This window comes from Schistocerca piceifrons, chromosome 1 (assembly GCF_021461385.2).
Source record: "Schistocerca piceifrons isolate TAMUIC-IGC-003096 chromosome 1, iqSchPice1.1, whole genome shotgun sequence".
Classification (NCBI taxonomy): Eukaryota; Metazoa; Arthropoda; class Insecta; order Orthoptera; family Acrididae; genus Schistocerca; species Schistocerca piceifrons.
Genome location: NC_060138.1, coordinates 461,382,727 through 461,409,330, shown reverse-complemented (window position 1 = coordinate 461,409,330; position 26,604 = coordinate 461,382,727). Strand labels below are relative to the sequence as shown.

At 41.2% G+C, this 26,604-nt stretch overlaps 1 protein-coding gene across 1 annotated transcript in view; it reads right to left on the bottom strand.

Annotated features, from left to right (window-relative positions):
- Positions 1–865: 865 nt before the first annotated feature.
- LOC124793441 (syntaxin-1A) overlaps positions 866–26,604 on the bottom strand; it is a gene marked incomplete at its 3' end in the record, with an annotated part of 252,452 nt that continues 226,713 nt past the window's right edge. Inside the window, 4 exon segments of the mRNA XM_047258020.1 lie at positions 866–1,003; positions 5,095–5,168; positions 8,219–8,401; positions 8,492–8,566. Coding sequence (XP_047113976.1) covers positions 866–1,003; positions 5,095–5,168; positions 8,219–8,401; positions 8,492–8,566 — 470 coding nt within the window.

The window sequence follows — 26,604 nt, the reverse complement described above, 5'->3', positions numbered from 1 at the left end:
AAATTAGAGACCACAATCTTTTTCCATCATGCTGTTACTGCTGCAACTGCCACAAAGCTCCTATCAAATTTCTGATTCAGTATTTAATAACTTCCACATTTACTGAATAATAAATTTATCATGAAGTAACTTCTTTCATAACGTTGTTTTTGCCAAAGCAGGAGTTGTTACACCACTGTGAAGGTCCAGGAGTGGAGTCCACAGGGGGACGGGGCGGGCAGCTGGAGGGCCGAAGAGCTAGGTGCATGCGCAGGGGAGGGGACGCACCAGGGCAGTGGTCAGGCTGGAGTAAACAGATCTCAACCAGAAAAAAGTCATCTAGGAATGTAGAAGAATGAGGTAGAACATTTAGATCAAGTGCCTACAATATCAAAAGATGTAATGTACAAGTTTGCAGCAGCAGCAGCGGGTGGCGGGCAACGTCATAATGTTTAATATATCTTGCAGAATGCATATGTAAGTCTCAAAGTAGAGAATGAAAGTGGAAGTAAATTATAAATAATTGTTATCTTTTGTTCATCGTTCCATGGGTGGAATCTGAGCTGTGATAATGCAAATATAATCTACCATTGGATCTGAAGAAACTAGCTTGCCTTTTGAAAATAAAATAACCTTTTATAGTGTTTCTTTCCCTAACTAACTAATATATTTGGCACTTATTATTGCTGAAATACATACGAATGTTTCAGTGCTTTGTGGATTCTATATCACAGAATTATTCACATGAGAAAGTCTACCACCGAAGAAAATTTGTAAATGTTGTTTTGCACAGAATGAAATTTATTAAACTGATATTAACAGATATGTATTTTACAATTTTTTGAGCAATATAAAATTGATGGAAACAATATTGGCCAATACATACCTGGCTTTCCACTAACATTGCCATGTCCATGAACATGTCATGCAGTTCCCTAATAGAGTTTTCTAATTTTATGATGTCTGCATGCCTTGCTTCAATGTCTGCTAGGGTCTGTTTGGCTTGCTGAGTCTCCATTATTATCTGCAATATGTTTTGAGAAAAGTTCTATTAATTTAAATGTCTTACAATCTGCACCATATTTTAATGATGTTTTGTGTAGAGGGAGGGAGACAGACAGACAGACAGACAGACAGAGAGAGAGAGAGAGAGAGAGAGAGAGAGAGAGAGAGAGAGAGAGAGAGAGAGAGAGAGAGGGGGGGGGGGGGGGGGGGGGGGGAGAAGAAGAAGAAGAAGGAAAGTCTTGCTAAAACAACTCTTGTGAAGTCAGTACAGAAAATGGTCTGTGATGAGAATTTATCCATGTTCCAAGAAACACAGAGAGAATATTATTGTAAAACTCACAGATTTTGTTTTCAGATAATGTGAAAAAGCTTCGCAACTAGATGCTGTAGTGAAAGGAAACTACTGCAAGGGTATTATACAACCCTTCATGGCAATATGTATCAAATACACGCATTGTGCAAAAAGTACAGGTAGAGAGTGGAAGATGTGGATGTATTTCGGTGCAATGGTGGCATGGCACAAATAAGGGTTGAAATAATGTTTTTAAACTTAAGGATCTTCCAGAATTTACTGTGCCAAAAACAGGAACTGTATGCATTCTGTTTACTTACCATTTCGAAGGTACTAGCAGAAAAACTGTAATTTAATCAACCAAATTCACATGGATTACAACTTATTTGACATTCGCAAGGGATGTCGTTATGTCACACATTTTCACCGCAACCACCCACCCCACCCACCCACGCAACCACCTATCGCATTAACGGGCTTCTCTTACAGGAAAAGCTAAAGAAATGAACACACTGTAAAAGGAGGGAAGAAACCCCTCTATAAAAAAGCATAAAAGAAAACATTAAAAGCACAATAAAAAAAGGAGGTCTGTCAGTGACGAGAGAGAAATCTACTGCAGATGCTAGTCCATCGGTCCAAAATCTCTACTTCCTCTCCACTGCTGCTGGACCATTTCTTTGATTGTTAATACTTGTTTCTTCCATTGCATCCTTGGACATCCCCTTGGGTGTTTTCCAGCAGGTTGGCAACGGAGGACTTGGCAAGGGAGGGATCTATCTGTTTGAAAGATGTGACCAAACCACTGCAGCCTGTTGTGCCCTAATATTTTGCCAATGTGTGGCATTCTGAACCACCGGTACAGGTCTTATTTTGTTCTTTGCTCCCATTTACCTTCCATGGCATCGTAAGATGGGTCCATAGATCTTTCGATGTATCTTCCTCTCGAAGGGTCATATTTCTGATATCACCCAGGTTTCACAACCAAATAAAAGAACCTGCCATACCAGTGTCATTTACATATGGGCCTTATTCTTCTTCTGCGATATCAGTTGAGGCTTGAATAAATTGCTCAGACTAAAGAACGTGTGACTGACATTTATTAATCGTTCATGCACCTATCTCATCACTTCATTTTCATTATTCAATATACAACCTCGATACTTTAATTACTGAACTTATTCATATGCATGCCTATCAACAATGGGAGAAGGAGAGCTTAATGATGTACTACAAGGTATTTCATTTATCCTCATCCATAACCGGCCCAGTTTTCTTCATACTGCTGATAAATCAGGAAGTATCAGTACATACTTGCTCCAAAGTGTCACCAAGAATCACAATCTCCTCAGCAACTGGCAGGACTGTCTCTGCCCCCTACCATCTCCAGTTCTCTGATACTATCAGTGTTATGGCTTACTTTTTGCAAGGCCAAGTTGAATATTATTGGCACCAATGGATCTCATTGAGTGTAGCAAGTTGCACTTAACCTTATCTATTTTGATGAGATGTGAATGGCTCTGAGCACTATGGGATTTAACATCTGAAGTAATCAGTCCCTTAGAACGTAGAACTACTTAAACCTAACTAACCTGAGGACATCACACATATCCACACCCGAGGCAGGATTTGAACCTGCGACCGTAGCGGTCGCGCGGTTCCAGACTGAAGTGCCTAGAACCGCTTGGCGACACCGGCCGGCGATGAGATGTGAAATTCCTACAATATTTTCCACACCATGGAATGGCCAAAGCTTTCATAAGCTTGTCAAAAATCAATGAATATGAGGTGTAATTCCCAATAAAACTCTAAAAAGTTTTCTATCAGCTGCCTCAAGGCAAATTGGGGTCCTGAGTCTACCATCTAGGGACAAAACCACACTGACTGTGGTCTACAATTCCTTCAGTCAAAGATTTCATGTTGTTTACCAGCAGATTTGCAAAGACTTTATAAGCAGTTTCAAGTAATGAAACATCTCGGTAGTTGGGTATTTGTGTAGCACCACCCTTGTTGAAGAGGGGGGACACGTAACTGCTCCCTTCCATTCTTCAGGAGTTATTTCTTAACAGCTTTGAAGCATCCATAAATGTGTCACCTCCCTAGCTGATCATCTCAGCTGTGACACCCCTACCTCCTGAAGCTTTACTGTTCTTGAGGGCCTTTAGCGCATCATTGATTTCTATCTCTCATGGTTCAGGGACTTTCACTCTGTCAAACTAGGCCTTCATCTGTGTTGTCATCACTGTTGGGAAGTGACGATTTTTAGTTCTCAAACTATTTTTTTAAAAATATCTGTTTGCTCTAGTGGTGATATCACTACCCCAGTTTCATCCATTAAAACCAGTGTATGTTGTTGGTAGGTACTTCTGCCAAAATCCTGAAGCCCAGAAAAAGATTCTTTGACTGCTATCAACAAACTTTTGTTGTTTTCCGTTTCTTCTCCCATATGAGCTGACCCGTGTTATACCTCCCCTCATAAGAAGCTATCCTTGCATCTTCTTAAAGTTGTTCTAGCCATTTTAGTCTCTTAGGTGACCTGGTCTCTACAAATTCCAAACATTCTTCTTCAAACAAAGTTTTACTTCTGTGTCTCCAATGTGAAACAAGTTCTCCAATCGCATTCGCTAACACTGCATTTCTTAACACCAACAATGCATCAGCCATGTTGTATCCTCCAATGCTGTCGGACGTTTTTGCAATTTTACCTCTTTAGCATTGTCTCGCTTCTAAATCTTTCAATTTATCCATTTCAAAGTGGACCATCCTTTGAACATTACTTTGCCATTTGGTGGACAGTTTCAGACATAGTCTGACTACCACCAAAAAATGATTGGACTTCATATCTGCCCCACGGAAGGTTCATACATGTTTAACACATTCATCATGTTCATGGTTAACTATCACATGGTTGATCTGGTTTATTGTACTTCCCTCTAGGGATATCCAGGTAACCTTACCTTACTATGGTCAAGATGGCCTAAGTTTGATCCCCGATAGCTCAAAGTGTTATTGCCAGCTTTCAACTGTGAACCACTAATGGCAGCAGGTGAAAACAGTAGCTGTCTACAGAGCTGTGACAACACTGAGGCACTGCCCATAGACACATTTACAACATCGCATGAAGTTAGTGGTTGTGGTAGGCCCGCAAAGCTGCCATTCTCAGCTCCCTTCAATTTGTCTGAGATCACCTTACACTGACTGAACTATACTTTATGAGGGAGGTCTGAATTTCTAATTGTTATTCTCCTTGTTTTGGCAAAGCTAATCAGCCTGATCTCATTCTCACTACTTGTTTTGTGGCTGTGATCAGGGTCAATTATTGTATGACACTCGTCTTTTCTTCCTACTTGAAACAATTTCTTGTACTTAAAAAACAAAAACTAATGCAATTAACATAGCCTTTCTCAAAAATTAGGTAGTGACTATCTGGGACCAAGTCTGGATTTAATTAATTTGTCAGTTGGGTGAATGACAGCAGAATGAAAAATTAACTAGACAAGAAGCTAGAACTAACTCCAGGAAAAATAATAAAAGGGGAAAACAGGAAAGGAACTAGTGTTACCAAACAAAACGTTGGTAATTTGGCAATCAATTGAATTTCTTGAAGAAATAAAAGTTGTCTGAATTATGTATCAGAACAAATAGATTTTATCAAATTATTAGATCCAAGTAACAATGTAGCTTTACTATTCTTTATGTACGTACAAACATCATGTTATGTAAATGATGAATATATTTCAAAACAAAGAAACCTTCGAATTCATGGGCTTCACAAGTTAAATAAATTTGATATCTGTTGAAATGGCAGTTCAGACACCTACCCCTTGTGTGAACACAGCTGGGTTTCCTTGCTCTAACATATCTTCCAGCTCCTCATTTGTTGTTGATCTGCCAGCTACACAAAAATAACTGGAATCAATACAGACACATGCACAAAACACAGTGTTACAAATACAAAAAAATCCAATGAAAAGTTAGCTGTACACATTCACTAAGATTTTTATTGTGTCGTAGCTGCTAGCAGAAACCTACTTTCTTCTCACAAGCAAAGCATCCCAGAACAAACGATTAAATCGGGATATAAATAAATTGAAAATATGGGAATGTGCCTGTTCTGCCACCCATTAAGTTACTTTACATGCAAATTTCTGCATTTTCAGACAGTCAATGTTTAAGATTAATGAATCTAAGAACTACAGCAGCCCAAATCACTGAACACACCATCGTAACCAGTAGGTTCAAAAAATCATAAATGACATCATTTGGAAAAAAATGTTTAACATTTGCTTGAAACAATGTCTCCTATCACATAAATACTTACAGAAGTCAGATTTCCTAAATAGAAGTAGCCGTCTCCCCACACACACCCCCACCCCCCCCCCCCCCCCCCCCCCCCCCCCCCCCTATAACAGATTTGCTGCCTTGCTATATTCTCTTTCCTTGTTCATCAACAAATGGCAAATAGAGTGTCAATGTAGTAACAAAAAACACAATAGAACTGAACAGTGTGAACATACTTGACGAGAGCAACACATTGTCACGTTACATTGCTTTCAATGTTTCCACACTTTGGTAGCCCATTATCAGATGTCACAGTGCTCATATTACCTCACTTTTTGTCACAAACCGTTCTGTTCTACAGAGTTATAATCACTTTATTAAACCTCCACATCTGCTATTTGATGACTAACACAGGAAAATGGTACGACGACACAGCGAATTCTGTTGTGAGAAATACAACTCTGATCTACTGACATTTATTTTTTCAAGCAAAAATTTGTTAATGACCAAATAACATAGCTTTTATGTCTCTAGTGAGTCTGCTGGTTATAATTGTTGCTTACATGGTATTGTTTCTCCATTGAATCAGGCTGCTATATGCTTGAGATTTGTTAACCTTCAAACACCAATTGCCCACAAATGGTGAATTCTGCAGATAAAAAAATTTGATATGTAATAGAACAGACACATCTCCATATTTTAAAATCATTTTTATTCATGTTTAGTTGTCTGAGTTAGGTACTTCCCTCGTATGTAGATATACGAGGAGACTCTTCCCATTTCTTTGTTTTATGTATCTTACATGAGAGCTACGCTTATGTGACAAAATTTTGATTGCTCCTGACTCTGTATTGTTCACTGTATTAGAAATCTCTCTCACAGGAATTGTCTGCAGTCATATTCCAGGTTATTAATCACTGTTACAAGCACCTCACCTGATCAAAATCGTATGACTAAAGGCTTTTTCTTTTTTATGAAAAATCGTATTTTATACTTTTTTATTTAACACATTCTGCAGAGATCAATGAATAACTAAAACTATATTTTACTGAAGACCCAAGTTATTTGAGTTGACTATTTCAATTTTAGTATCAAAATATTCATTACGGTACTTATACTTGCCAAATAAGAGCCGTACCTTTTGGCTGCTAAGTGATGTTAGCAATGAAGTGCAGAACTCATTCCATTATGTAAATACTCTCACATCTCTAAGAAAATCCAAATCAATGGCAAATATTACATGTCTGAGATGAATGTATAGTTATTCTTAATGCTAGAAGGATACAATATTGATAGCGTTCTCAGGAAGAATGGAAAGTGCAATTTAGAACAAGACTGTAGAGGAAATAATTGTCTTAGATGGCTGTGGTGAAGACCAAGTGATGTTTAACATTTTCAAACTTCCTAAAACTGTTATTGTGGAGAAAATTAGTCTTAGCCTGGGAAGTTACTGTAGAAACTTTTACTGGACCATGACACACACACACACAGTGTGGAACTCCTTGGCTTAGTGTGTAAATGTAATTTTACAAGTCCAGAGGTCTGGGATTCATTCCTCAGTTGGTTCTTACATTTTTTCTAGCACCTATTCACAGTTTGTTAATGTGAAGCAAGTCAAGTTGTCCCATAGTTTGAATCCACATTAAACTGCAGACCCCTTCTCCTCCCATGATGGCTCAGTGAGTCAGTTCACAAGTCTGAGGAAAGCAAGTGATTTCCACCTCAATAAGGCCATATCCAGTGTAGCACCGTGGCATCCAAATAACCCTTCTGGTTGACAAAGGCTTGGCAACTTATGTACGAAGGGATTTCCCATATTTGAAAGTAGTAAAAAAATTATATATATAATTTATCCCTTATGGACCTCATGACAATGCAAGAATACCGTATTTAATATTTTTGTTATTTCATCTTATCTGTGTAACTCACTTTCTGCAATTACATCAATGTGAGAACTATACACCGCCAATCAATATACTGCAGTACGGTATTGTCTTGCATTATGTGGATATGTCTACTAATCCGCATGTCATGATCATGGTACGGCATGGTATGTTTGAATTTGTCTCAAACTGTAGGCTAACTGAACTGATAAAGTAATTCAAACAATACAGTCTATGTATTACTATAATACACTCTGAAAACTTGCAACAAGAATGAACACTGCTTTGTTTAAATGAATCAATACGAACTGCAGCCCTGAACAAACAGCAATTGTGTGTGAACAACAGGGGTCAACAGTAAACAAGTGGCACTAAACAGCAGTTGTTTATTGTACAAATACAAGCTACATCAAAGCAATAACATCCAGTTCACCTTTTCAGTGAGTTAGATGGCTGTGTGTTTATCTAGCAAGATGAAAAAGGAATTTTCTGTATCTTAGTAGGTGTGATTTAAATTGGCACCCCATGCATTTAGCAACCCAGGTACTCAGTCAAAGACTGTGTTGTTCCTTTCAAATTGTCTTTAAAAGTCATTGTAATTGAAATGTAAATTTCAGTAAATGCTACAGCACAGTCTCTGCAGCATGTACTGAACTATTATTCTCCACTATCTTACTAACCATGTCAGTATCACTTCACAAATATCTCAGAGTATTCTAAAAACTTGGTAATATCAAAACTTGATTCTATTGACAAAATGAAAATATGAGCATTTACTTACTTATTTCTAGCTGCCTCTGTATCCTACCCTTGCATCGTTCTCTATAATCTGTCTGCGTTCTATTGTACTCCGTCATTACTTCGACAAATTTTCTTGACAGTGTCGAATGCTGAGTCTTTCGTATCCTCAAGTCAGCAGACGACTTATTTGTATGTTCTTCTTGTTCTATGTTTTGCTCTATGACTGAAACACAATAAACAAAATTAACAATTAACAATTACCAACTGTTTCATTGCACTGATTTAGTGAAACTGATACAAACATGGAACAAACCTTTTAATTTGGCACGGACTTTGTTGGCAGTTTTTTTAATATCAGCCATTAAATCCTCCAGCTCCTGTTTGACCTCTGCAACAAGAGAAAATTTACTTTGAATTAAATGTTTATGGACTCCTAACATTTACAAGTAATTTATGGGGCTTCATGAAATTCTTAGCACACGTTTTGAGCAGAATTCTCTATCTTCCATTTACCTCCTGACTGAAGTTATCCATAGGTAGTACACACTGGAATAATCAAAATGCTGTTCCTGTTAAGATAATTCAAGTGAATTTACAGTGACATGGAGATGCAATCTTTTTGCTTATGTCAGTGAATGAGTTGTGTTCACGAGTCCTCAGAAGAAAGGAAGGACGATTAGGCTTTTACATCACATCAAGAATAAGGTCATTAGAGACTGCGCTCGAGATTGGATAGGGCAATACCAGGAGACAAAATCGGCTATGTCCTCTTCAGAGGAACCATTCTGGAGTTGACGTGAACTGATTTAGTGACAGCAGAAAACCCTTTATCTGGATCCATGAATGGGATTTGAACCCTGCTGCCCCTGAGTGTCAGTCCAGTTTGATGATCTTGGTCAGTAGAGACAGGGAAGCAAATACTCAGCTGATTCACCTCTTGTACCCTAGAACAGTAGGCTTCCTGGCAAAATAATAGGTATGACCATGAGCACTGGGATATTATCTGCAACATCATGGGGGGAACCACAACTGCTTGTGAAAGGAAGACAGTATCAGAGTGGAAAAGAGGTGGGTGGGAGGGGGGGGGGGGGAGAAGGAAAAAGAGGGACAGTTGGGAAAATTTGCTAATTAGTAATATCAGTGATAAGTAAAATTTATGCAACATTGGTAGAAAGAAGTGGGAGACGACTTTTTCAACCACAGCAGCACTGGCGGACAAGACACACACACACACACACACACACACACACACACACACACACACACACACACACAGAGGAGAGGCTGTTAAGGAGTTCTCAGAAGTGGGGTCAGCAATCATACTTCACTACAATAGCTCATCGAATTTATTGCAATATGCCATTACACTGATTAATTGAAGACCAGAGCAGGCGGTGTGTTTTGAAATGACATTTCTTTTACAGTCTCAGAAGAATGTTGATGACACTGATACCTATGATCTAACAAAACCACAGCCTTGGTCTCAATTTAATTTGTATAAGCACTGAACTAGTACTAGCTTTAAAGTCATCATTAGATCTTGAAAAAGCAGGGACAAAGAGGAGACCCAGTCAAACTGCTGCAACGAAGATCAGTTATTTTCAAATAAATTGAAGTTTAACGGACTGAAAATTCCACAGTTCATCAAGTGATGACTTTTTTCTATGATAGCCTCATATTGTACAGTGACACACAACATTATGTGGTAATTTTCTTCACTTTTGTTCCTTGTGCTCCATTCTGTTTTAGTTGGCTGGACCAGAGGAATAGAGAGAGAGTATTTTTGATGCCTTGTGGATTATATTTTTAGCTAATTATTTTTTCTTAAACAATAGCTTGCAAATAAGATGTCTTAATATCATAGCTTAAAGCAGGTCCTGACGAATTGTCATTCCTCAGTTAAAAATTTTAGCCATTTCACTCTACGGCATTTTGAACTTCACTTAATTCCCTTCAAATTATTTTAACTTTGTACCACACAAAGTTGAAAGGTGGAAGAAATATTTAGGAAGTCTATACAAGGGAAACAAACTTGAGAACAATATTATAAAAAGAGAATATCAAGTAGGTGAAGATGAGATGGGAGATATGATACTGTGAGAAGAATATGACAGAGCACTAAATGACCTTAGAGGAAACATACATGGGACAGTCATGAGAAAATAATTATTCCATCCATTGTGCAAGATTGCAAGACAGGTTAAATACCCTTAGGCTTCAATTGAAACGTGTACTAATAGAGATTTCAAAGAAGGCAAGTGTTACTACTATGAAACCATCAGTTTAGTAAGTCATTGTTGCAAAATATTGACACAAATTATTTACAGAAGAATGGAAAAACTGGTAAAAGCTGAAGGTTTTGTTCTGGAGAAATTTATGAACATGGATGGCAATACTGACCATACAATTTATCATAGAAAATAGAGTGAAAACAGGCACATCTGCATTTATAACATTTGTCGATTTAGAGAAACCTTTTGACAATGTTCTCTCTGCATTATTTGAAACTGAAGGTATCAGGCACAAAATACATGAACTGTAAACTTATTTACAACTTTTACAGAAATCGAACAGCAGTTATGAGAGTTGAAAGGTATGAAAGGAGAGCAGTGGTTGAGAAGGAAGTGAGACAGGGTGTAGCTCATGTAGGACGTCATTCTATCTGTACACCGAGCAAGCAGTAAAGGGAATCAGGAGAAAATTGAAAGGGGAATTAAAGTCCATGGAGAAGAAATAAAAACTCTTAGGTTTGCAATTGACATAATGAATCTCTCAGAGTTGGCAAAGGACTTGGATGAGCAGTTGAACAGAAGGGGTATAGTCTTGAAAGGGTTTATAAGATGAATACAAACAAAAGTAAAGGAAGAGTAATGGAATGTAGTCTAACCGAAAAAAATAATGCTGACTGAAGTAGATTAGCAAATGAGACACTAAAACTAAAACATAAATTGCGTTATATGAGCAGCAAAATAGTTGACTATCATAAAAGTAGAGATGATACAAAATGTACACTGTCACTAGCAAGAAAAATTTTTTGAAGAGGAAGTATTTGGTAAGATCTAACAAAAGCTGGAGTGTTAGGAAGTGTTTCCTGAAAGTATGTGTCTGGAATGTAGTTTCTTACAAAAGTGAATCATGGATGATAAGAGGTTCAGCATTCTTCTGTAGTGCCACGTTTCATTTCAAAAGCTTCTGTTCTCTACTTTTCTGAAGGTCAGATGGATAGATGGAATAACTAGTGATGAGGTACCAAATCAAACTGGGGAGGAAAGGAATTAATTGCACAATTTGACTAAAATAGAGAATCGGTTGATAGAACACACCCTGAGGCGTCAAGGTACTGGTAATGGAGGTAAGAGGTAAGGGGAGTGAAAATTGTAGAGGTAGAGGGAGATCAAAGGATGCATGCAGTAAACAAGTTCAAGTGAACATAGGTTGCAGTACCTATGCACATGCGAAAGGTTTTGCACAGGATGGTCTAGTGTGGGCAGCTGCATCAAAGCTATCTTTGTACTGTAAGCCGTAACAACATGATGAATAACCCAGTGTTTCTCTTAACATAATGGGGATGCACGATTCTGTTGATAAATATATCATAAAATTCACTTTTACATGCAGAATTATGTTTCAGAAATATTACATTTAGAAGAACTGGAAGCTGAATATTCTTTATATTTTCGGAGTGTTTTGTGATGAGAGTTAGTGTGGGTACCTGTCACATCACGTAACTGGAGTTACAATGTTATCTATGCAGTCTATCAGAACAGCATTGCACACTATGAGCAGAACTGAAAACAACATGTCCATCTGCACAATAATGTAAATCACAAATGGTGGTGAAGGTAGAGATAGGAAATTTCTGGAATTAAAACATGTGAAATCCCGGAAATAAGAATTTGGCATGCATACAATCCCTTCTACAAACCAGTGCCGAGAGGAAGCTATTATTTTAACATTTCTGGATAACGAGATCACCTTTTACAAACAGGTCAATCTGTCTGGAGAATGATAGGCGCATCAGGCATGGCTAGTTTCACCATCCTTGTGTGGAAGTAGCATTTTTGCACATATGCTGATATTCTGCCGGCATCTTCCACACCGTGGATCAATGAGAACATTCAGCGAATTTGAAATTTCTGACTATAATATTCTTCTCTTGCTCGATACATTAAATCTGAAATGCATATTAATGAGAGTGTCTAGCTGAACAATTGAGTGGTCAGCGTGCAACTGACGAGTGGAGCACTCGGATTCCTGGCACTGCCGAAACAGAACATCTATTTTGGAGGCAAAGAGCGTGTAGAGTGATGAGCTGGTCACATGCTGCTATATACTGATGTACAATGACAATGGTCGGTTGGCTGGCAATGGTTACTTCACAAGGACTGACTACACAGTTGTCGTGAATACACAGAGGTGTGCAGAACTGTAAAATAAAACCAAGTTTATGTGATGGACGATACATTACCTACACCCATATCTGCACAGCAGACAGCTGTGTTAACTGCCCAAAGGATTCTTCAAGGACTGTGCAAACTTAGTGGCCAAGAGAGGAGTCAACATAGGTGTAATAATTTAACTGAGGTCAAATTCACAGTTTGTAGTGTAATAACTCTACACACACACACACACACACACACACACACACACACACACACAAATGTTGCTATGTTTATGTTTCTAGTGTTGTGGCTACGTAGATGTGTTCAAAGTTTGTATCATTGTGTGATTTGCCATGGCAATATAGTCACTAATCTCGTTTTGTACATCTGGATTGATAAATACATGGTCAATTTTATAGACAGCAGTGTTACATTACTTAGTATTATTCAGCCAGGTGCAATTGCAGTGCTCTACCATTATACATATTCCATCATATTATTGCAGACATCGTATTAGATGTACCTCTTGCACACAAAACGTGAGCGTAACGGCAAGTTACGTTTGTGTGTGTGTGTGTGTGTGTGTGTGTGTGTGTGTGTGTGTGTGTGTAAAGGGGGGAGGGAGGGAGGGGGGGTGTCTCCACCGCCTCACTAGCCGATTAACGCCTGCAAACAAAAACGGCTCCGGCTCCAGCGAAGTGAACAGGTGAGGAGGAGGAGGAGGAGGAGGAGGAGGAGGAGGAGGAGGAGGAGGAGGGTGGGGGGAGACGCAGCGGTCCAGAAGCGTGAGGCGTCGCGGTGCGGGGCGAGCCGTGGATGACCCTTGACGGGCGGTCGTGGGCGATGAGTAAGCGGAACCTCGTGGACCACGCTGCGCGGCGCAGCCCGAGAACGGGGTCGCCCCGCCTGAGTGGGCGTTATCAGTACATGACGTCACTACGGTGCGCCCACGCAGCATCGCGGACAGCCGGTTGCCATGGCAGCGACCGCCGGAGATTTCGATCGCTGGACTTCGCTCTTATCTGACTGAGGCTTCCTGGGGAATTCGGACGACGGGGGTTGGGGTGCAGTCGGGCGAACGGTGGTGGGGACTGGAACGGTGGAGGGAGGTGGGGGTATTTCGTCAACAGTTCCGTGCAAGAAGAATCGAAGCTCTTATTTGGTCGTCCTTACAATGCAGACCATCTACTGCACACGTCCCGCACATTTGTTTCGTGAAACAAGTTTGAATAAATGTGATTGCAGGCTCTCTCCGTGTATTCCAATGATGAAATCTGCTCGGCTGATCAGCCGAATGGTGGTGCCGTCTTGTCGCAACGTTTCGATGCGATTCATACCCATGACCTTCAAGCGAAGTGTCGGAATGCTGTGTTCCATCAATCTGTATAGTCCCTCGACTACCGTCCACTTCTGCAGGCGGGCCAACGAAACGTTGCGACAGGACGACGCCACCACTTGGTTGATCACTTGAGATGTCAAGTCTGAATAACCTTATAAAATGCGCAAAAAATACGTGCAGAGACCGATAATTCTTTGCTTACGCTGTTGGCGAAAAACCACTGTTAACAGTAATAATCGTCCGAAGCGACTGAACGTGGAATGACCCCATAAGACCAACTGTTTGAGAAGCAGATGTCAGACGGTCTTCGGAACAATATTAAGGAAACGTAATTCATCCACAAAGTAAGTGTGCTTGTGAAATATTTCTGAGATCATTTCTGAACTACTGCTCATCCGTAAGTGGTCCTTACCAGGCTGGAATAATAGAAGAGATAGGGGAGATCCAGAAAATACAAGGAAGCAAGAAAGACGGAAAATAAGGTTAGGGTTTAACGTCCCTTCGACATTAAGGTCTTCAGAAAGGGAGCACAGGCTCGGAATAAGGAAGGATACGGAAAGAAATCATTCGTGCCCTTAGAAAGTAATCATCTCGTTATTTGCCTCGAGTGATTTACAGAAATCACAGAAAACCTAAACCTGGATGGCCGGACGCGGATTTGAACCGTCGTCATCCTAAATTTAAGTACAGTGTGCTAACCACTGCGCCACCTCGCTGCACGGGGCAGACACCCGGCAATCTTACTTCTTTCTCAAGTGCCAGATGATGTGTGTTCTGTAGGTGAGACATTACACCGAAGAGCGCACGTTTTGTCATGTGATCGTTTAGCAAGCGCGAGAGCGTTACGTAGATGCTCAACAAACTACAGTGGAAGACTGTACAGCATATGTACTGTGTATCACGGAGACGTGTACTATTTAATACGTTCATGCTGGCGCACAGAACTGAGTTTCTCGCTGTGCGGTGGTGCGAGTGTTCACTCTTCCCTTCCTCTGACGGTGCTACTTTCCCTGTTGCTCGCCAAGGGGCAGCGGTCGGATTCAAACGCCCAAGGGTTCTATTTTAATCTATTGACCTTTACTCTGAAAATGGCGTAAGTCCATTTTTTAAAGAAATGACTTAAAATAATTTTATACACTAGCTTAGTAACAAATTATGTGATCTCATTTGTTCAGAGAGCTCTCTCGTTGAATGGTAACACACAATTGTATTCGCAGCTGTTCTTTGCACCTGGCTTATAGGTGACACATCACACGTTACTGTTTTGCTGGTAGCATAGTTTGTGAAGTCGAGCGTGAGCCACCGGCTGTACACGCCGGTATGAATGTGTTTAATTCCAAGAGCGCATGCCCCAAGAAGAGTCTAGCAACGTATCACTTGGTGCAACATATATCTTGTGAAATGAGCACGACCAGAAAATCCGAGAAATTAGAGATCATACGGAAATTTGTCGTTAATCGTTCTCCTGAACCCAACAGGGAAAGGTGGAGAGATGATAGTGGTACTAGAAGTACCTTACGCCACGTACTGAAAGGTGGCATACGATGTACAGATGCAGAATCACGCACTGTTGCAAGCTTTACGATATGACACCGCGCAGCAACTTCCGTTGTGCGTTTCGGATGAGTACCTGTTTTGTGTGGTGAGTGCGTTTAGCGTATAACATTGTACGTGTGTCTACTACTCTGAAAAAATACCGAAGATGGTCAAAAGGAGTGCATCTCCATCTGATCACCTCCACGATCAGTGCCGCGTGACCGATGGGTGAATGTGAAGTATGGACTTCAACTTAACATTGGTGACGGCGAACTCAGCGGCAGTGTGCCTCCATTAGCCCACGAATGTTCGCCGTGGATTTTCTTCCACCATTCCTGCCAGCAATCTTTGGGTTGAGCGCCGACGTGTTACCTCCTTCGACTTGGGAAGTGGGCTCTGAATGACGCAACAAGAGCGCCTGTACTTCGATTACAAAATCTTTGTGATTGACGTTTGAACACGTCCAGTTGCGCGGGGCAGACACCCGGCAATCTTACTTCTTTCTCGAGTGCCAGATGATGTGTATTCTGTAGGTGAGACATTACAGGTAAGTGATTAGAAAAACATAGGTCACACTTGTCCTCAACAAGGGTAACGCAAGTGAGCTACAAAACTGCCGTTCAGTCCCAATGACGTTCATCCCTTGTGGTGTTCTAGAACATGTTACGAGCTCAAACAATCAGGTCTCTCGAACAGAAATCAGCATGGATTCCGAAAACCTTCATAATTTTGAATCCAACACATATTTTCTCAAACGACACCCTATAACCTATGCATTAAGGAAATCAGATATGTGCAGTGTTCCCTTTACTTCCTGAAAACATCTTACCCATACAGCAGCAACATTTATCAACGAAAGTGTCATCATACGAGGTATGAAACAAAATTTTTAATTGCGTTCAAGATTTCTTGGTATACAAGAAACAACAGGCGTGCCCTTGGAAGGGTCTTAGGACCCTTGTTGTTTATGTTGTATGGCGTGACACAATAGGTACTTTACAACTCCAATGTCATAGCACGCCTTGTAATTAACTTATCGAAGATAAGTGAAGTTTGTCTCGTACACCAACTCTACGTTTTTTTATGTAAATTAATGAATCATTTGCCTTTCCAGGTGACAAGAGGCACGTGGGACAAGTTTCTTTGTTATTGTAGGGTGGTAGGAACACCATAAACGAATCAGAATGGAATCGGGACAGGAAATGGCGCAATGTGTGGCTTGGTAGCTTTAAATAGATGTGAGAGCATTGCAGAAACTGCACCTCTAGACACCCAAGTTCAGGGAAATTTCGTAAAGTGAGGATGGTAGGAAACCAAGACCCTTTCGGCCATCCATAAGAAAATGGCGCAAGAACTTCACGGAAACGGGGCAAGCCAAGGAGAAGTGACGAAAACAGGGAGAGAATTCAACAGGTTTCCCAGCGTCCATCACACAAGTCTCTTAGCAAGGCATCAAAAGAAATGGATATGCTTCACAGACAGTGCACCGGGTACTTTAAAAGCGACTTGATCTGTTTCTGTATTGATTGCATATATACTGCACGCCCTTGGATGACGTTGAAGATTTGAAGGCAAAGATAATGACGGCTATTGAGACAGTTGACGTTGACATGTTAGAGTGAGTTTGTGCTGAATTGCAATATGACTAGATAGTGTACGCGCGAGAAGGGAAGCGCTTGTAGAGCCTGATGAAAGAACAAGGAAAAAAAAACTGAGTTGGTCATCAGACAAGCCTTTTTTTCCCTCTACGTTAATTACAAATTGAGTTATCTGACACTGAACTTGGAAAGTACCTTTTGGGACATCTTGTATATTAGTGACTGGCAGACAATGTTAATTGCAGCAACCTCAGACTTCGCATATGGTGCAGTTACCTACAACGAAGTACGTATCTACAAGGAAGAGCGTATCTACAAGGAAGTACCGTCCAGAAAACGCTACACAAATATTCAATCTTCATAAGGTTGCAAAAACGTTTAACTGTACAGAAATGTAAAATAACGCAGTTCAGACAACGAATAAGCGTATCATCCTCAACTTGAGTATTTATGATTCACAGTTAGTACTGGTCAATGTACTTGGGTTTGACGATTTGTAGGGCTATGAAATGGAATTAAGCGAAATGTCACGTAGGCTCAATTGTAAGTAAATCATGATGCAAATTTCAGTTCGCTGGCAGGATACCGGGAAAACGATGACTGCTTACAAATCACTTGTGCGTCCCAAATTAGACTACTGTTCACGCCTGAAGGACCCGTACCAGATAGGACTAACAGGGGATACTGAACATATGGACAGATGGGCGTCACAATGGTCATGTGTGTTACTCAGGAGGTAGCGTCACGGGAATGTTGAAAAAGATGAACTGGCGGATTCTTTGAGATATAAGCAAATTATCCTGCTAAAGCCTACTTCGGAAATTTAAAGGCCCAGTACCGAGTGAAGAATGAAGCGATATTCTTCATCCCCTACCTGTCGCTCATGTAGAGACCGAGAAGAGAGAATCACGATTCGTTACAACACGCGCATAAGGCGTCATTCTTCCTGCGCTCTATACACAATGGAACGAGAGGGGAAACGTATAATGTGGTACCGTGCCAAGTACCTTCTGCCACGTAGTTTACAATGGTTTGCACAGTACGTATATGTAGATATACTCTCAGGTGGATGAGAATGGAATTTAAACCGTTATTTATAGTCGCCACAGGGGCAATACTTAAGCTGCGATCGAGAGATGTCACCTGTCTCATGTGCTACGGTAACGTTCTGCACGTCACAATACACAGGCTGCGCGTGTGTGCGCGCGTGAAAGAGCAAAAAGTCGAGGTATTTCTATTGGTGATTGAGGACGGTGTAGTGAAAAACATTACAACATATTTACGTCATTTGCAGACTAACAATTACAGCCTAACAATTACAGCCATTACCTGTCTTACGTTTTTAGGTTGGTTAGTACCTCGAAGTACATTTGACAAGGGCAAGCCATTAATACTTATTTTCCCCTAGGCAGCAGGTCAGGTGTTGACGTGCGAAAGCCTGGATGCAAAACAGTCTATACTGACGTGTGTAGTCCTTTTAGTGGTATGTATAACGTTCCCGCATAGATCCTATATAAACACTATTTTTAAAACATCGCTTAGTACGACATCGCTTATTGCAACTTATCGTATAAACCGTCGTATTTTTTTTATTACATTTTCGGGGAAATATATCGGCTATAGCGTCCAATGTTCGTCTTTGTTTATTAGGTATTTGGGGATTACTAACAATAAAGTGACGCTTATTTTGAAACTCTTGCTATCTGTGCATTGTTGGTTTCATATCAGTACGTCTGTTAAACAGTCAATGCAAGCATCGCTTTGAAAATGTTGTATAAAAAGAGTAAAGTACTGAATATCGAAGAAAAAAATATCACACTTTATATGACAATAAGAACGGCGAAAGAAGGGACGTTGCAGTAGATTCACTTGAGACAACAAAGTCGCTCATGGAAAGGGGGGCTTGTGACGCGCAGGGCGACCAGCGACACCCAGAGTCCCGAGGCGGAGCCGCGCTAGCTTCTGTCGCAGAAGCTGTAGCGTCTTTGACGCGGGGTGGGCGCGTGTGGGCGTGGGATCGATATTAGGCAAGACGCCGCGCTGCGGGGCGCGGCGCGGCAGTAAGCTGATCAGCGTAACGGCCGGGCCAGGAGCAGCGATAATCGCATTACGGCCGCCTGGGCACGCATGGCGGCCCTGCCCACGTCACTATCCCCGCTGCGACGGCCTTCGGCAGTACCTTGATGCTCATTAAGAACAGCTGCAGTCTCTGTTCCTTAGCGCTGGTCCACCCCCCCCCCGCGCGCGCACACACACACACACACACACACACACACACACACACCGATGATGAAACAACCATTTTTCATACACGGAAGTAACCAAACACTACTGGAAACTTCCGCACAAGACGCGATTCAGCGTCACACATAATCATAATCACAGAGATCGGCTTACATTAGGTAAGCTTCGCAGGACAGTGCGTGATTCCAAATTTTTGAAGGCTGCAAGTTCATCTTTGCGAAGGTGTCGCCAAGGTCACAAATACAACTACTAAACCCAGTGTTGTGCGTAGCGCAATGGTAAGCATATAAACTTCAACCTTCTGCATCTTCGTATCAGACGACAACGATCTGCTAAGAACTTATGGAAGGCTGCGTTTGAATTTTTAACTGTTAGTTTGCCTCCTCTTGCCGCAGGCACTGATATTTTCGTCCACCTAATAGTTAGCGAAAAAGTTTCAGTTAACTCCTCGACAAAGAAAGGTCACACAATCAGGTTTCTTTTTCTGTATTTGTTTGCTGGTGGCATAGTCCATATCAACTCTGGCAGGCTAGAAAAAAAATCTTACGTTCATACTCTCGAATGTTATTGAATTTAGCCTATGTTAAAATGAAGGACTAAGGAAGGAACATGTATTTTTTGTTTTCTCCGAAAAACTTTTTGCTCCGAGATACAGCCCTCCAAAGATGACACTGCGAACACCAGTTTTTAGAGGCAAATTATCGAAAAAAATTTTAAATGCAGTATCTCTGTAACAGTTCTAGATATTTTGTTAGTTTTTTATTTGAAAGATAATTGCTTTTTGATTCCAATGATATCCTCTGTTTGGGCAAAACGGTCGAAGTTCATTTACTGTTGCCTTTTTTTAATAATTTACAGAAAAAACTTTTCAGTAATGCCAATCCAGAAAAGTTAAATTTTTTCCTGTTTATTAATACCATGTAGTACTGTATTTTCTGTAAAGGAGAGCTTCCACTTTTAAGTTTGTCAGGTTTTATTTTAAAAAATCTAACTTTCAAGGGAATGTATGTCTTCACTAAAGTTGTTTCTTACTAATTTCTTTGTTACTATGCTTATACCTATTGTCTTTGTTGCAGTTATTTCTTATCACTTTCTTTGTTGCAGTTATTTCTTACACTTTGTTGTAGTTTGTCAGTTTCTTTGTCGTGGTTGTTCATTGCAGGCTTCTGTATTGTAGATCAGTGCTAATTTGTTTACTGAAGAGGCTTCTAAGAAATTTGAGACCATTCAGTAAGTTCTGTGTTTCTGTGAAGAATTTACCAGTTCACACAATTGCAGTGTGTTGTGAAAAGGACTGTTTGAAGTGTCATCTGACTGGGGCTACAGGAGAGTAAAGTGTGCTGACTATTTGCACACCCATAAAAGAGTGATATTCAAGACAAACAAAAAACAGACTGTTTCAAAGTGAAGATGTTTCCAGTGACGACTTTTGGTGTTCTAAATGTTTTGACAGAATAACAGCAATGATAGTATCTGAACAAGGTAAAGCCTCCCATGGCGCACATGATGATGACTTTACATCAATAGAGGAAGAATTAAATACCCTGAATCAGTTAAATACAGAGGTAGGTATTAGTCCTGTTAAGAAACCGGTGTCAGTGAAGTCTAGTCATAAGCTCTATGCACCAAGAAGGTGCAGAGAAATTACTGAAGCTGAGGATGAATACGCTACACCAAAACTGATCACAGTCTTCAAAGTAGAAATTCCATCTTCAGAAGAAAATGAACCAAAGCACTCTTGCACTTCTTGCCAGTAATTTTTCACAAATATCAATTCAGCTGTTGCATATTACGCATCCTACAGTGAAAAGGTGCAAGTTTTAACTATTATTCCAGACACATTTTCAAAGCAAACATTTCTGAACTACGTTCTATCAGTATCTAAGTACATGGTAAACAAATCAAGAAATGTGAGGTCGCTAAAAGGCGTCTTTGGAAGACCAGATCCCTATTATGGTCATCTGTAGAAGCAGCTCAAGTTCAAATAGTGCAGTCACTTTATCTGGAAGATAAATGGGACTGTTCTTGCCACAGTGCAAACAAAAAAGACACTATAACTGTTTAACAGTTGAAGTTCAAAAAGTTGTGAGAGTGAAGAGGTACATGACTCTCAGTATTAAAGAAACTTTTGCAATTTATAAGAGCAACTATACAAGTTCACATATTGGAAGTCAAAATTTTATGCACTACGACCTAAGTGGGTAATTCCACACCCACCTAGAGATGTCTTTTTATGTGTGTACTGCGCAAATTTTGAACTTTGTGTGGTAACTTTGAAGAACTTACTGGAGCACGTGACATGTGACACCTTGGTTGGGTGTTTGAAGTCATTAGTAGTCTGTGACGTAAGGCGAGATACATGTTTGTTACAAGAATGTGGTGACTGCCCTGAAAGGGAGGGCTGTCTCTACAGACACTTGGCCTGGAACACGTAGCAGATGACTCTACAGAAATTACATATGCAAAATGGGAGGAAAATAAACTAATTAAGAAAATTTACCTTCGACAGTTTCATTGATGAACTTGGTAAATGGTCCGTTAAAACAATAACACACCAGCATCTGAAGAAATTGCAACAACACACTGCAGAAGTGTAAGGGTGTGTGCAGGATGAAGAACTACGTTTAGTGCTTCACTATGTTTTTCTGAGAACGGGTCTGTAATTCTCCCACAAAAAAAAATCCAAGGGTATCGTTGGAGTAATGACCAGGTTTCAATTTTTTACAGGAGTGACATTTTCAAAACAAGACCACAAGTGTCGCAGTTATAAGTAATGACACAGGAAATGACTCAGCACATGCTTTGCTAGCAATGCGCAAAATTCTTTAACTGAAAACAAGGGCAGAGAAGATGATCATTATTTCTGATGGTGCTCCTAGTCATTTTAAAAATCGTTACCAGCAATTTGAATTGAATAAAGGCCTGGCCAGACAGAATCCGGCCTTCCGCTGCGACGGACGGCGCAGCGGGTGGCCGGGCGCGTCAGCGGCCAGGGACGTCACACAGGCAACGGCAGCTGTTACACTGTGGAAGGGGCCGAACCCCATTATTAAGCTTGCATGCATAGCGCTATTGCCTTGGCGTTAGACGATTTGGAAGCTTCACGCGGGACACTATCTTTGTGCGATTTTTTTCCTTTTTTTTTTAAGTGCGGAAATGAGTAGCTCGGACGAGGAAGAACTACTCCTCGCACTAGCGATACGAAATGGCACTAAGAAGAGATGTTGGGTACACGACATTAATAGCAAGAGAGAAAGCTTAGGAGAATATCATCGTCTGTGTATTGAACTAGAGTGACGAGAATAAGTTCTTCAAACATTTTCGATGTCGCGAGAATGTTTCGGGGAACTGCATCGCCTGGTAAAAAGTAGCACCGAGAAGTGCACAACAAACTGGAGAAAGCCAATTGATACAAGGCACAGACTAGCCATTTGTTTGAGGTAAGTTTTACCATTTGTGGCCTCTTTGTGCTTCAAGCAGAAGTCATATAAATTATTCCATTTCAGTTTTGCTGTATCATATGAAAGGTTCGGCGGAAGAAAGTGCTACCCCACAACGTAGTTACGAGTGGAATGATAAATTTATCCTCAGTGTTTACAAATACAGCAAACGTAATAACATCTAGTTCCGTATGTCCCGCTAGAGAGAACTTCCTACAAAATAGATTGGTTTGTTTCATTGTATTCATAACATTGTCATTGAATTTAAACAGACATATCTTTGGTCATTAACTTATCTATTCGTTCCATCGGCATAATTTTAATCTTTGTCAGATACTTGACTAAAGGCGACAGTCACCAGACCATAGCTTTTTCTTTTCGGTTAGGACGTTCAACAGCCTCATAAATTGTGGAAGAAATGTGCCAGGCAATATGGACTTTTCTACAGCCCAGGTATTTACCTACTCCTACAACAGAGATGTGGAAGAAACCTGACGAAGGATTTCTAGAACTTTGGGGGTTTCCGAACTGCCTTGGAAGCATAGACGGAAAGCATATCATGTTAAAATGCTCGAAGGATAGTGGATCCCAGTTCTGTTGCAAACAATTCTTTTCGCTAGTTCTCCTGGCGATCGTTGATCCATACTACAAGTTTACAGCTGTTGATAGTGCAAGTTATGGACGTCACAGTGACAACACTATTTTTGAGAAGTCAGCTTTCTATCAAGAGTATATAGAGGGCAAAAGTATTCTACCTCCAAATCCGGATAGCGTGTATCATGCAAAAGGTTGTATTCTCTCGCCTCTATAAGACTGTGTGTCCATGATGCATGCACTACGAGCTGCAAACCAAAAACTACCTCCCGCCGCTGCTTCCAGTGTGACGGCAGAGAAGTTGAATGCGCCAACAGAGGCAAGCAGCCGCTGCGGCTTGCGGCGAATCTGTGATCTGTGACAACCCGGCGGCGGCCGGTGCGGCAGGCCGCATGCCGGTGCGTCAAAGCCGCACTCTGTGTGACCGCCGCCATACAATAACGAGAGATTCAACAGTGCGACCTGCCGACTGCGATTCAAGGCCACAGACCGGACGACCAGGCCGCATTCTGTCTGGCCAGGCCTTACGGAAGTTAGACCGTCAGCGAGAGCGCATCGCTAGTTCCTGCTACTACTAAGGCGAGTACACTGTTTGCTTGTTACATATTTTTACGAGCTTCAAACAGTAAGAGTGCAGTAATGGATAGGAACTGTGATTGTTGTGTACAGATGCGAGCTGAGATGGCGACCCTTCCCTCAAGGCTCCAGGCTGCGTTCCGTCACACAGCTTGAGGTTGCTGCCAAGGGACGTCGCTGTGGGGGATCGGACGCGGGGATGCGAGGGACGTCGAGCACGTCCCACGTGTCCTCCGATCGGTCCACTGCTGTGGCTGCCCAGGGTACTGCCTGCACTGAGGTTAACCCCTCACCCGTGGTCGAGTGGGAGATCATCGGCTCGCAACGAATCCACAGAGGGTGGGTTTGCTGGTAGTTGGGAGCTCCAACGTTAGGCGCGTAATGGGGCCCCTTAGGAACATGGCTGCCAAGGAGGGGAAGGAAGCCAGTGGACACTGTGTGTGCATTTCGGGGGGGGGGTCATTCCGGATGTGGAAAGGGTGCTTCCGGATGCCATGAAGAGTACAGGGTGCAGCCAACTGCAGGTGGTGGTCATGTCGGTACCAATGACGTGTGTCGCTTTGGATCGGAGCAGATTCTGCCTGGTTTCGGGCGGCTAGCGGAAATTGTAAAGACTGCCGTCATGCTTCCGAGATTAAGGCGGAGCTCACCATCTGCAGCATCGTCGATAGAACCGACTGTGGTCCTTTGGTCCAGAAACGAGTGAAGGGTCTGAATCAGAGGCTCAGGCGGTTCTGTGACCGTGTAGGCTGCAGATTACTTGACTTGCGCCATCGGGTGGTGGGTTTCCGGGTTCCGCTTAATAGGTCAGGAGTCCACTACACGCAGGAGGCGGCTACATGTGTAGCGGGGGCTGTATGGAAGGGACTAGGCGTTTTTTTTTAGTTTAGAGGGTCTTAGAGAACCACAGAAGGGGGGTCCGTCAGAAAGTGGGCAGGTAAAACACAGTAAGGTAACAGCAGAAACGATTGGTATTGTAGCTGTAAATTGTCGTAGCTGTGTTGGGAAAGAACCAGAGCTTCAAGCCCTAATAGAAAGCACCGAAGCTCAAATAGTTGTAGGTACAGAGATCTGTTCAGCCGAAATTTTTTCAAACGATCTAACAGTGTTCAGAAAGGACAGATTAAATACACTTGGTGGTAGAGTATTTATTTCTGTCAGAGGTAGTTTGCCTTGTAGCGAAATTTAAGTAGATAGTTCATGTGAAATAGTATGGGTAGAGGTTATACTTGACAATCGGACTAAACTATTAATTGGCCAAAGCACTAACTTCATCAGTTATACCCTTCACATCTCTCTTCGGATCTGGTGGAATTTGTACAATGTTTTTCCTGTTGGTTGTGATGTTTTAGCACACGCTCCTTTACACAAACATGAAACTTTCTTTTCAATAAAAAACCCCCGTACATCACCACCATTCTCACCTTTAAGTTCAGATTCACTGCCATGGTCCTATTCAGTGTTTTCATCAGTCAAATCTACGTCACTTTCCTTCAGGTCAAATCTACGGCACTTTCCTCCAGGTCAGAAATTTAAAAGAACGCAAAATTCCGAAGATTGGCAAAGTTTTACAGAAGTTCGAAATATGGCGCGTACTTCAATGCGAGATGCTTTTAATAATTTCCACAACGAAATTCTGTCTCGAAATCTGGCAGAAAACCCGAAGAAATTCTGGTCATACATAAAACACAATAGTGGCAAGACACAATATCTTCACTGCGCGATAATAACGGTGAAGTTACTGATGACAGTGCCACTAAAGCAGAGTTATTAAACACGGTTTACACGGTTTTCCGAAAGTCCTTCACCAAAGAAGACGAAGTAAATATTCCTGAATTCCAATAAACAACAACTGCCAAGATGAGAAACATAGAAATAGATATCCTCGGTGTCACAAAGCAGCTTAAATCATTAAATGAAGGCAAGGCCTCCGGTCCAGATTGTATACCAGTCAGATTCCCCTCAGAGTTTGCTGGTAAAATAGCTCCATATTTAGCAATTATATATAACCACTCGCACACAGAAAAATCCATACCTAAAAACTGGAAAATTGCTCCAGTCACACCAATACCCAAAAAGTGAAGTAGGAGTAATCCGCTGAATTAGAGGTCTATATCACTAACGTCGATTTGCAGTATGGTTTTAGAACATTTACTGTATTCGAAATTTATGAAGTACCTCGAAGAAAACGATCCGCACGGATTCAGAAAATATCGTTCTTGTGAAACACTACTCATGAAGTAGTAAGTACTATCGACAGGGGATGTCAAATTGATTCCATATTTTTAGATTTTCAGAAGGCTTTCGACACCGTTCCTCACAAGAGCCTTCTATCGAACTGCGTGTCTACGGAACATCGCCTCAGTTGTGCGACTGGATTCGTGATTTCCTGTCAGAAAGGACACATTCGTAGTAACAGACGGAAAGTCATGGAGTAAAACAGAAGTAATATCCGGCGTTCCCCAAGGAAGTGTTATAGGCCCTCAATTGTTCCTCATCTATATTAATGACATAGGAGACAATCTGAGTAGCCGTCTTAGACTGTTTGCAGAGGATGCTGTCATTTGCCGTCTTGTAAAGTCATCAGATGATCAAAACGACTTGCAAAATGATTTAGATAAGATTTGTGTATGGTGCGAAAAGTGGCAATTGACACTGAATAAAGAAAAGTGTGGAGTTATTCACATGAGTACTAAAAGAAATCAGCTAAATTTCGA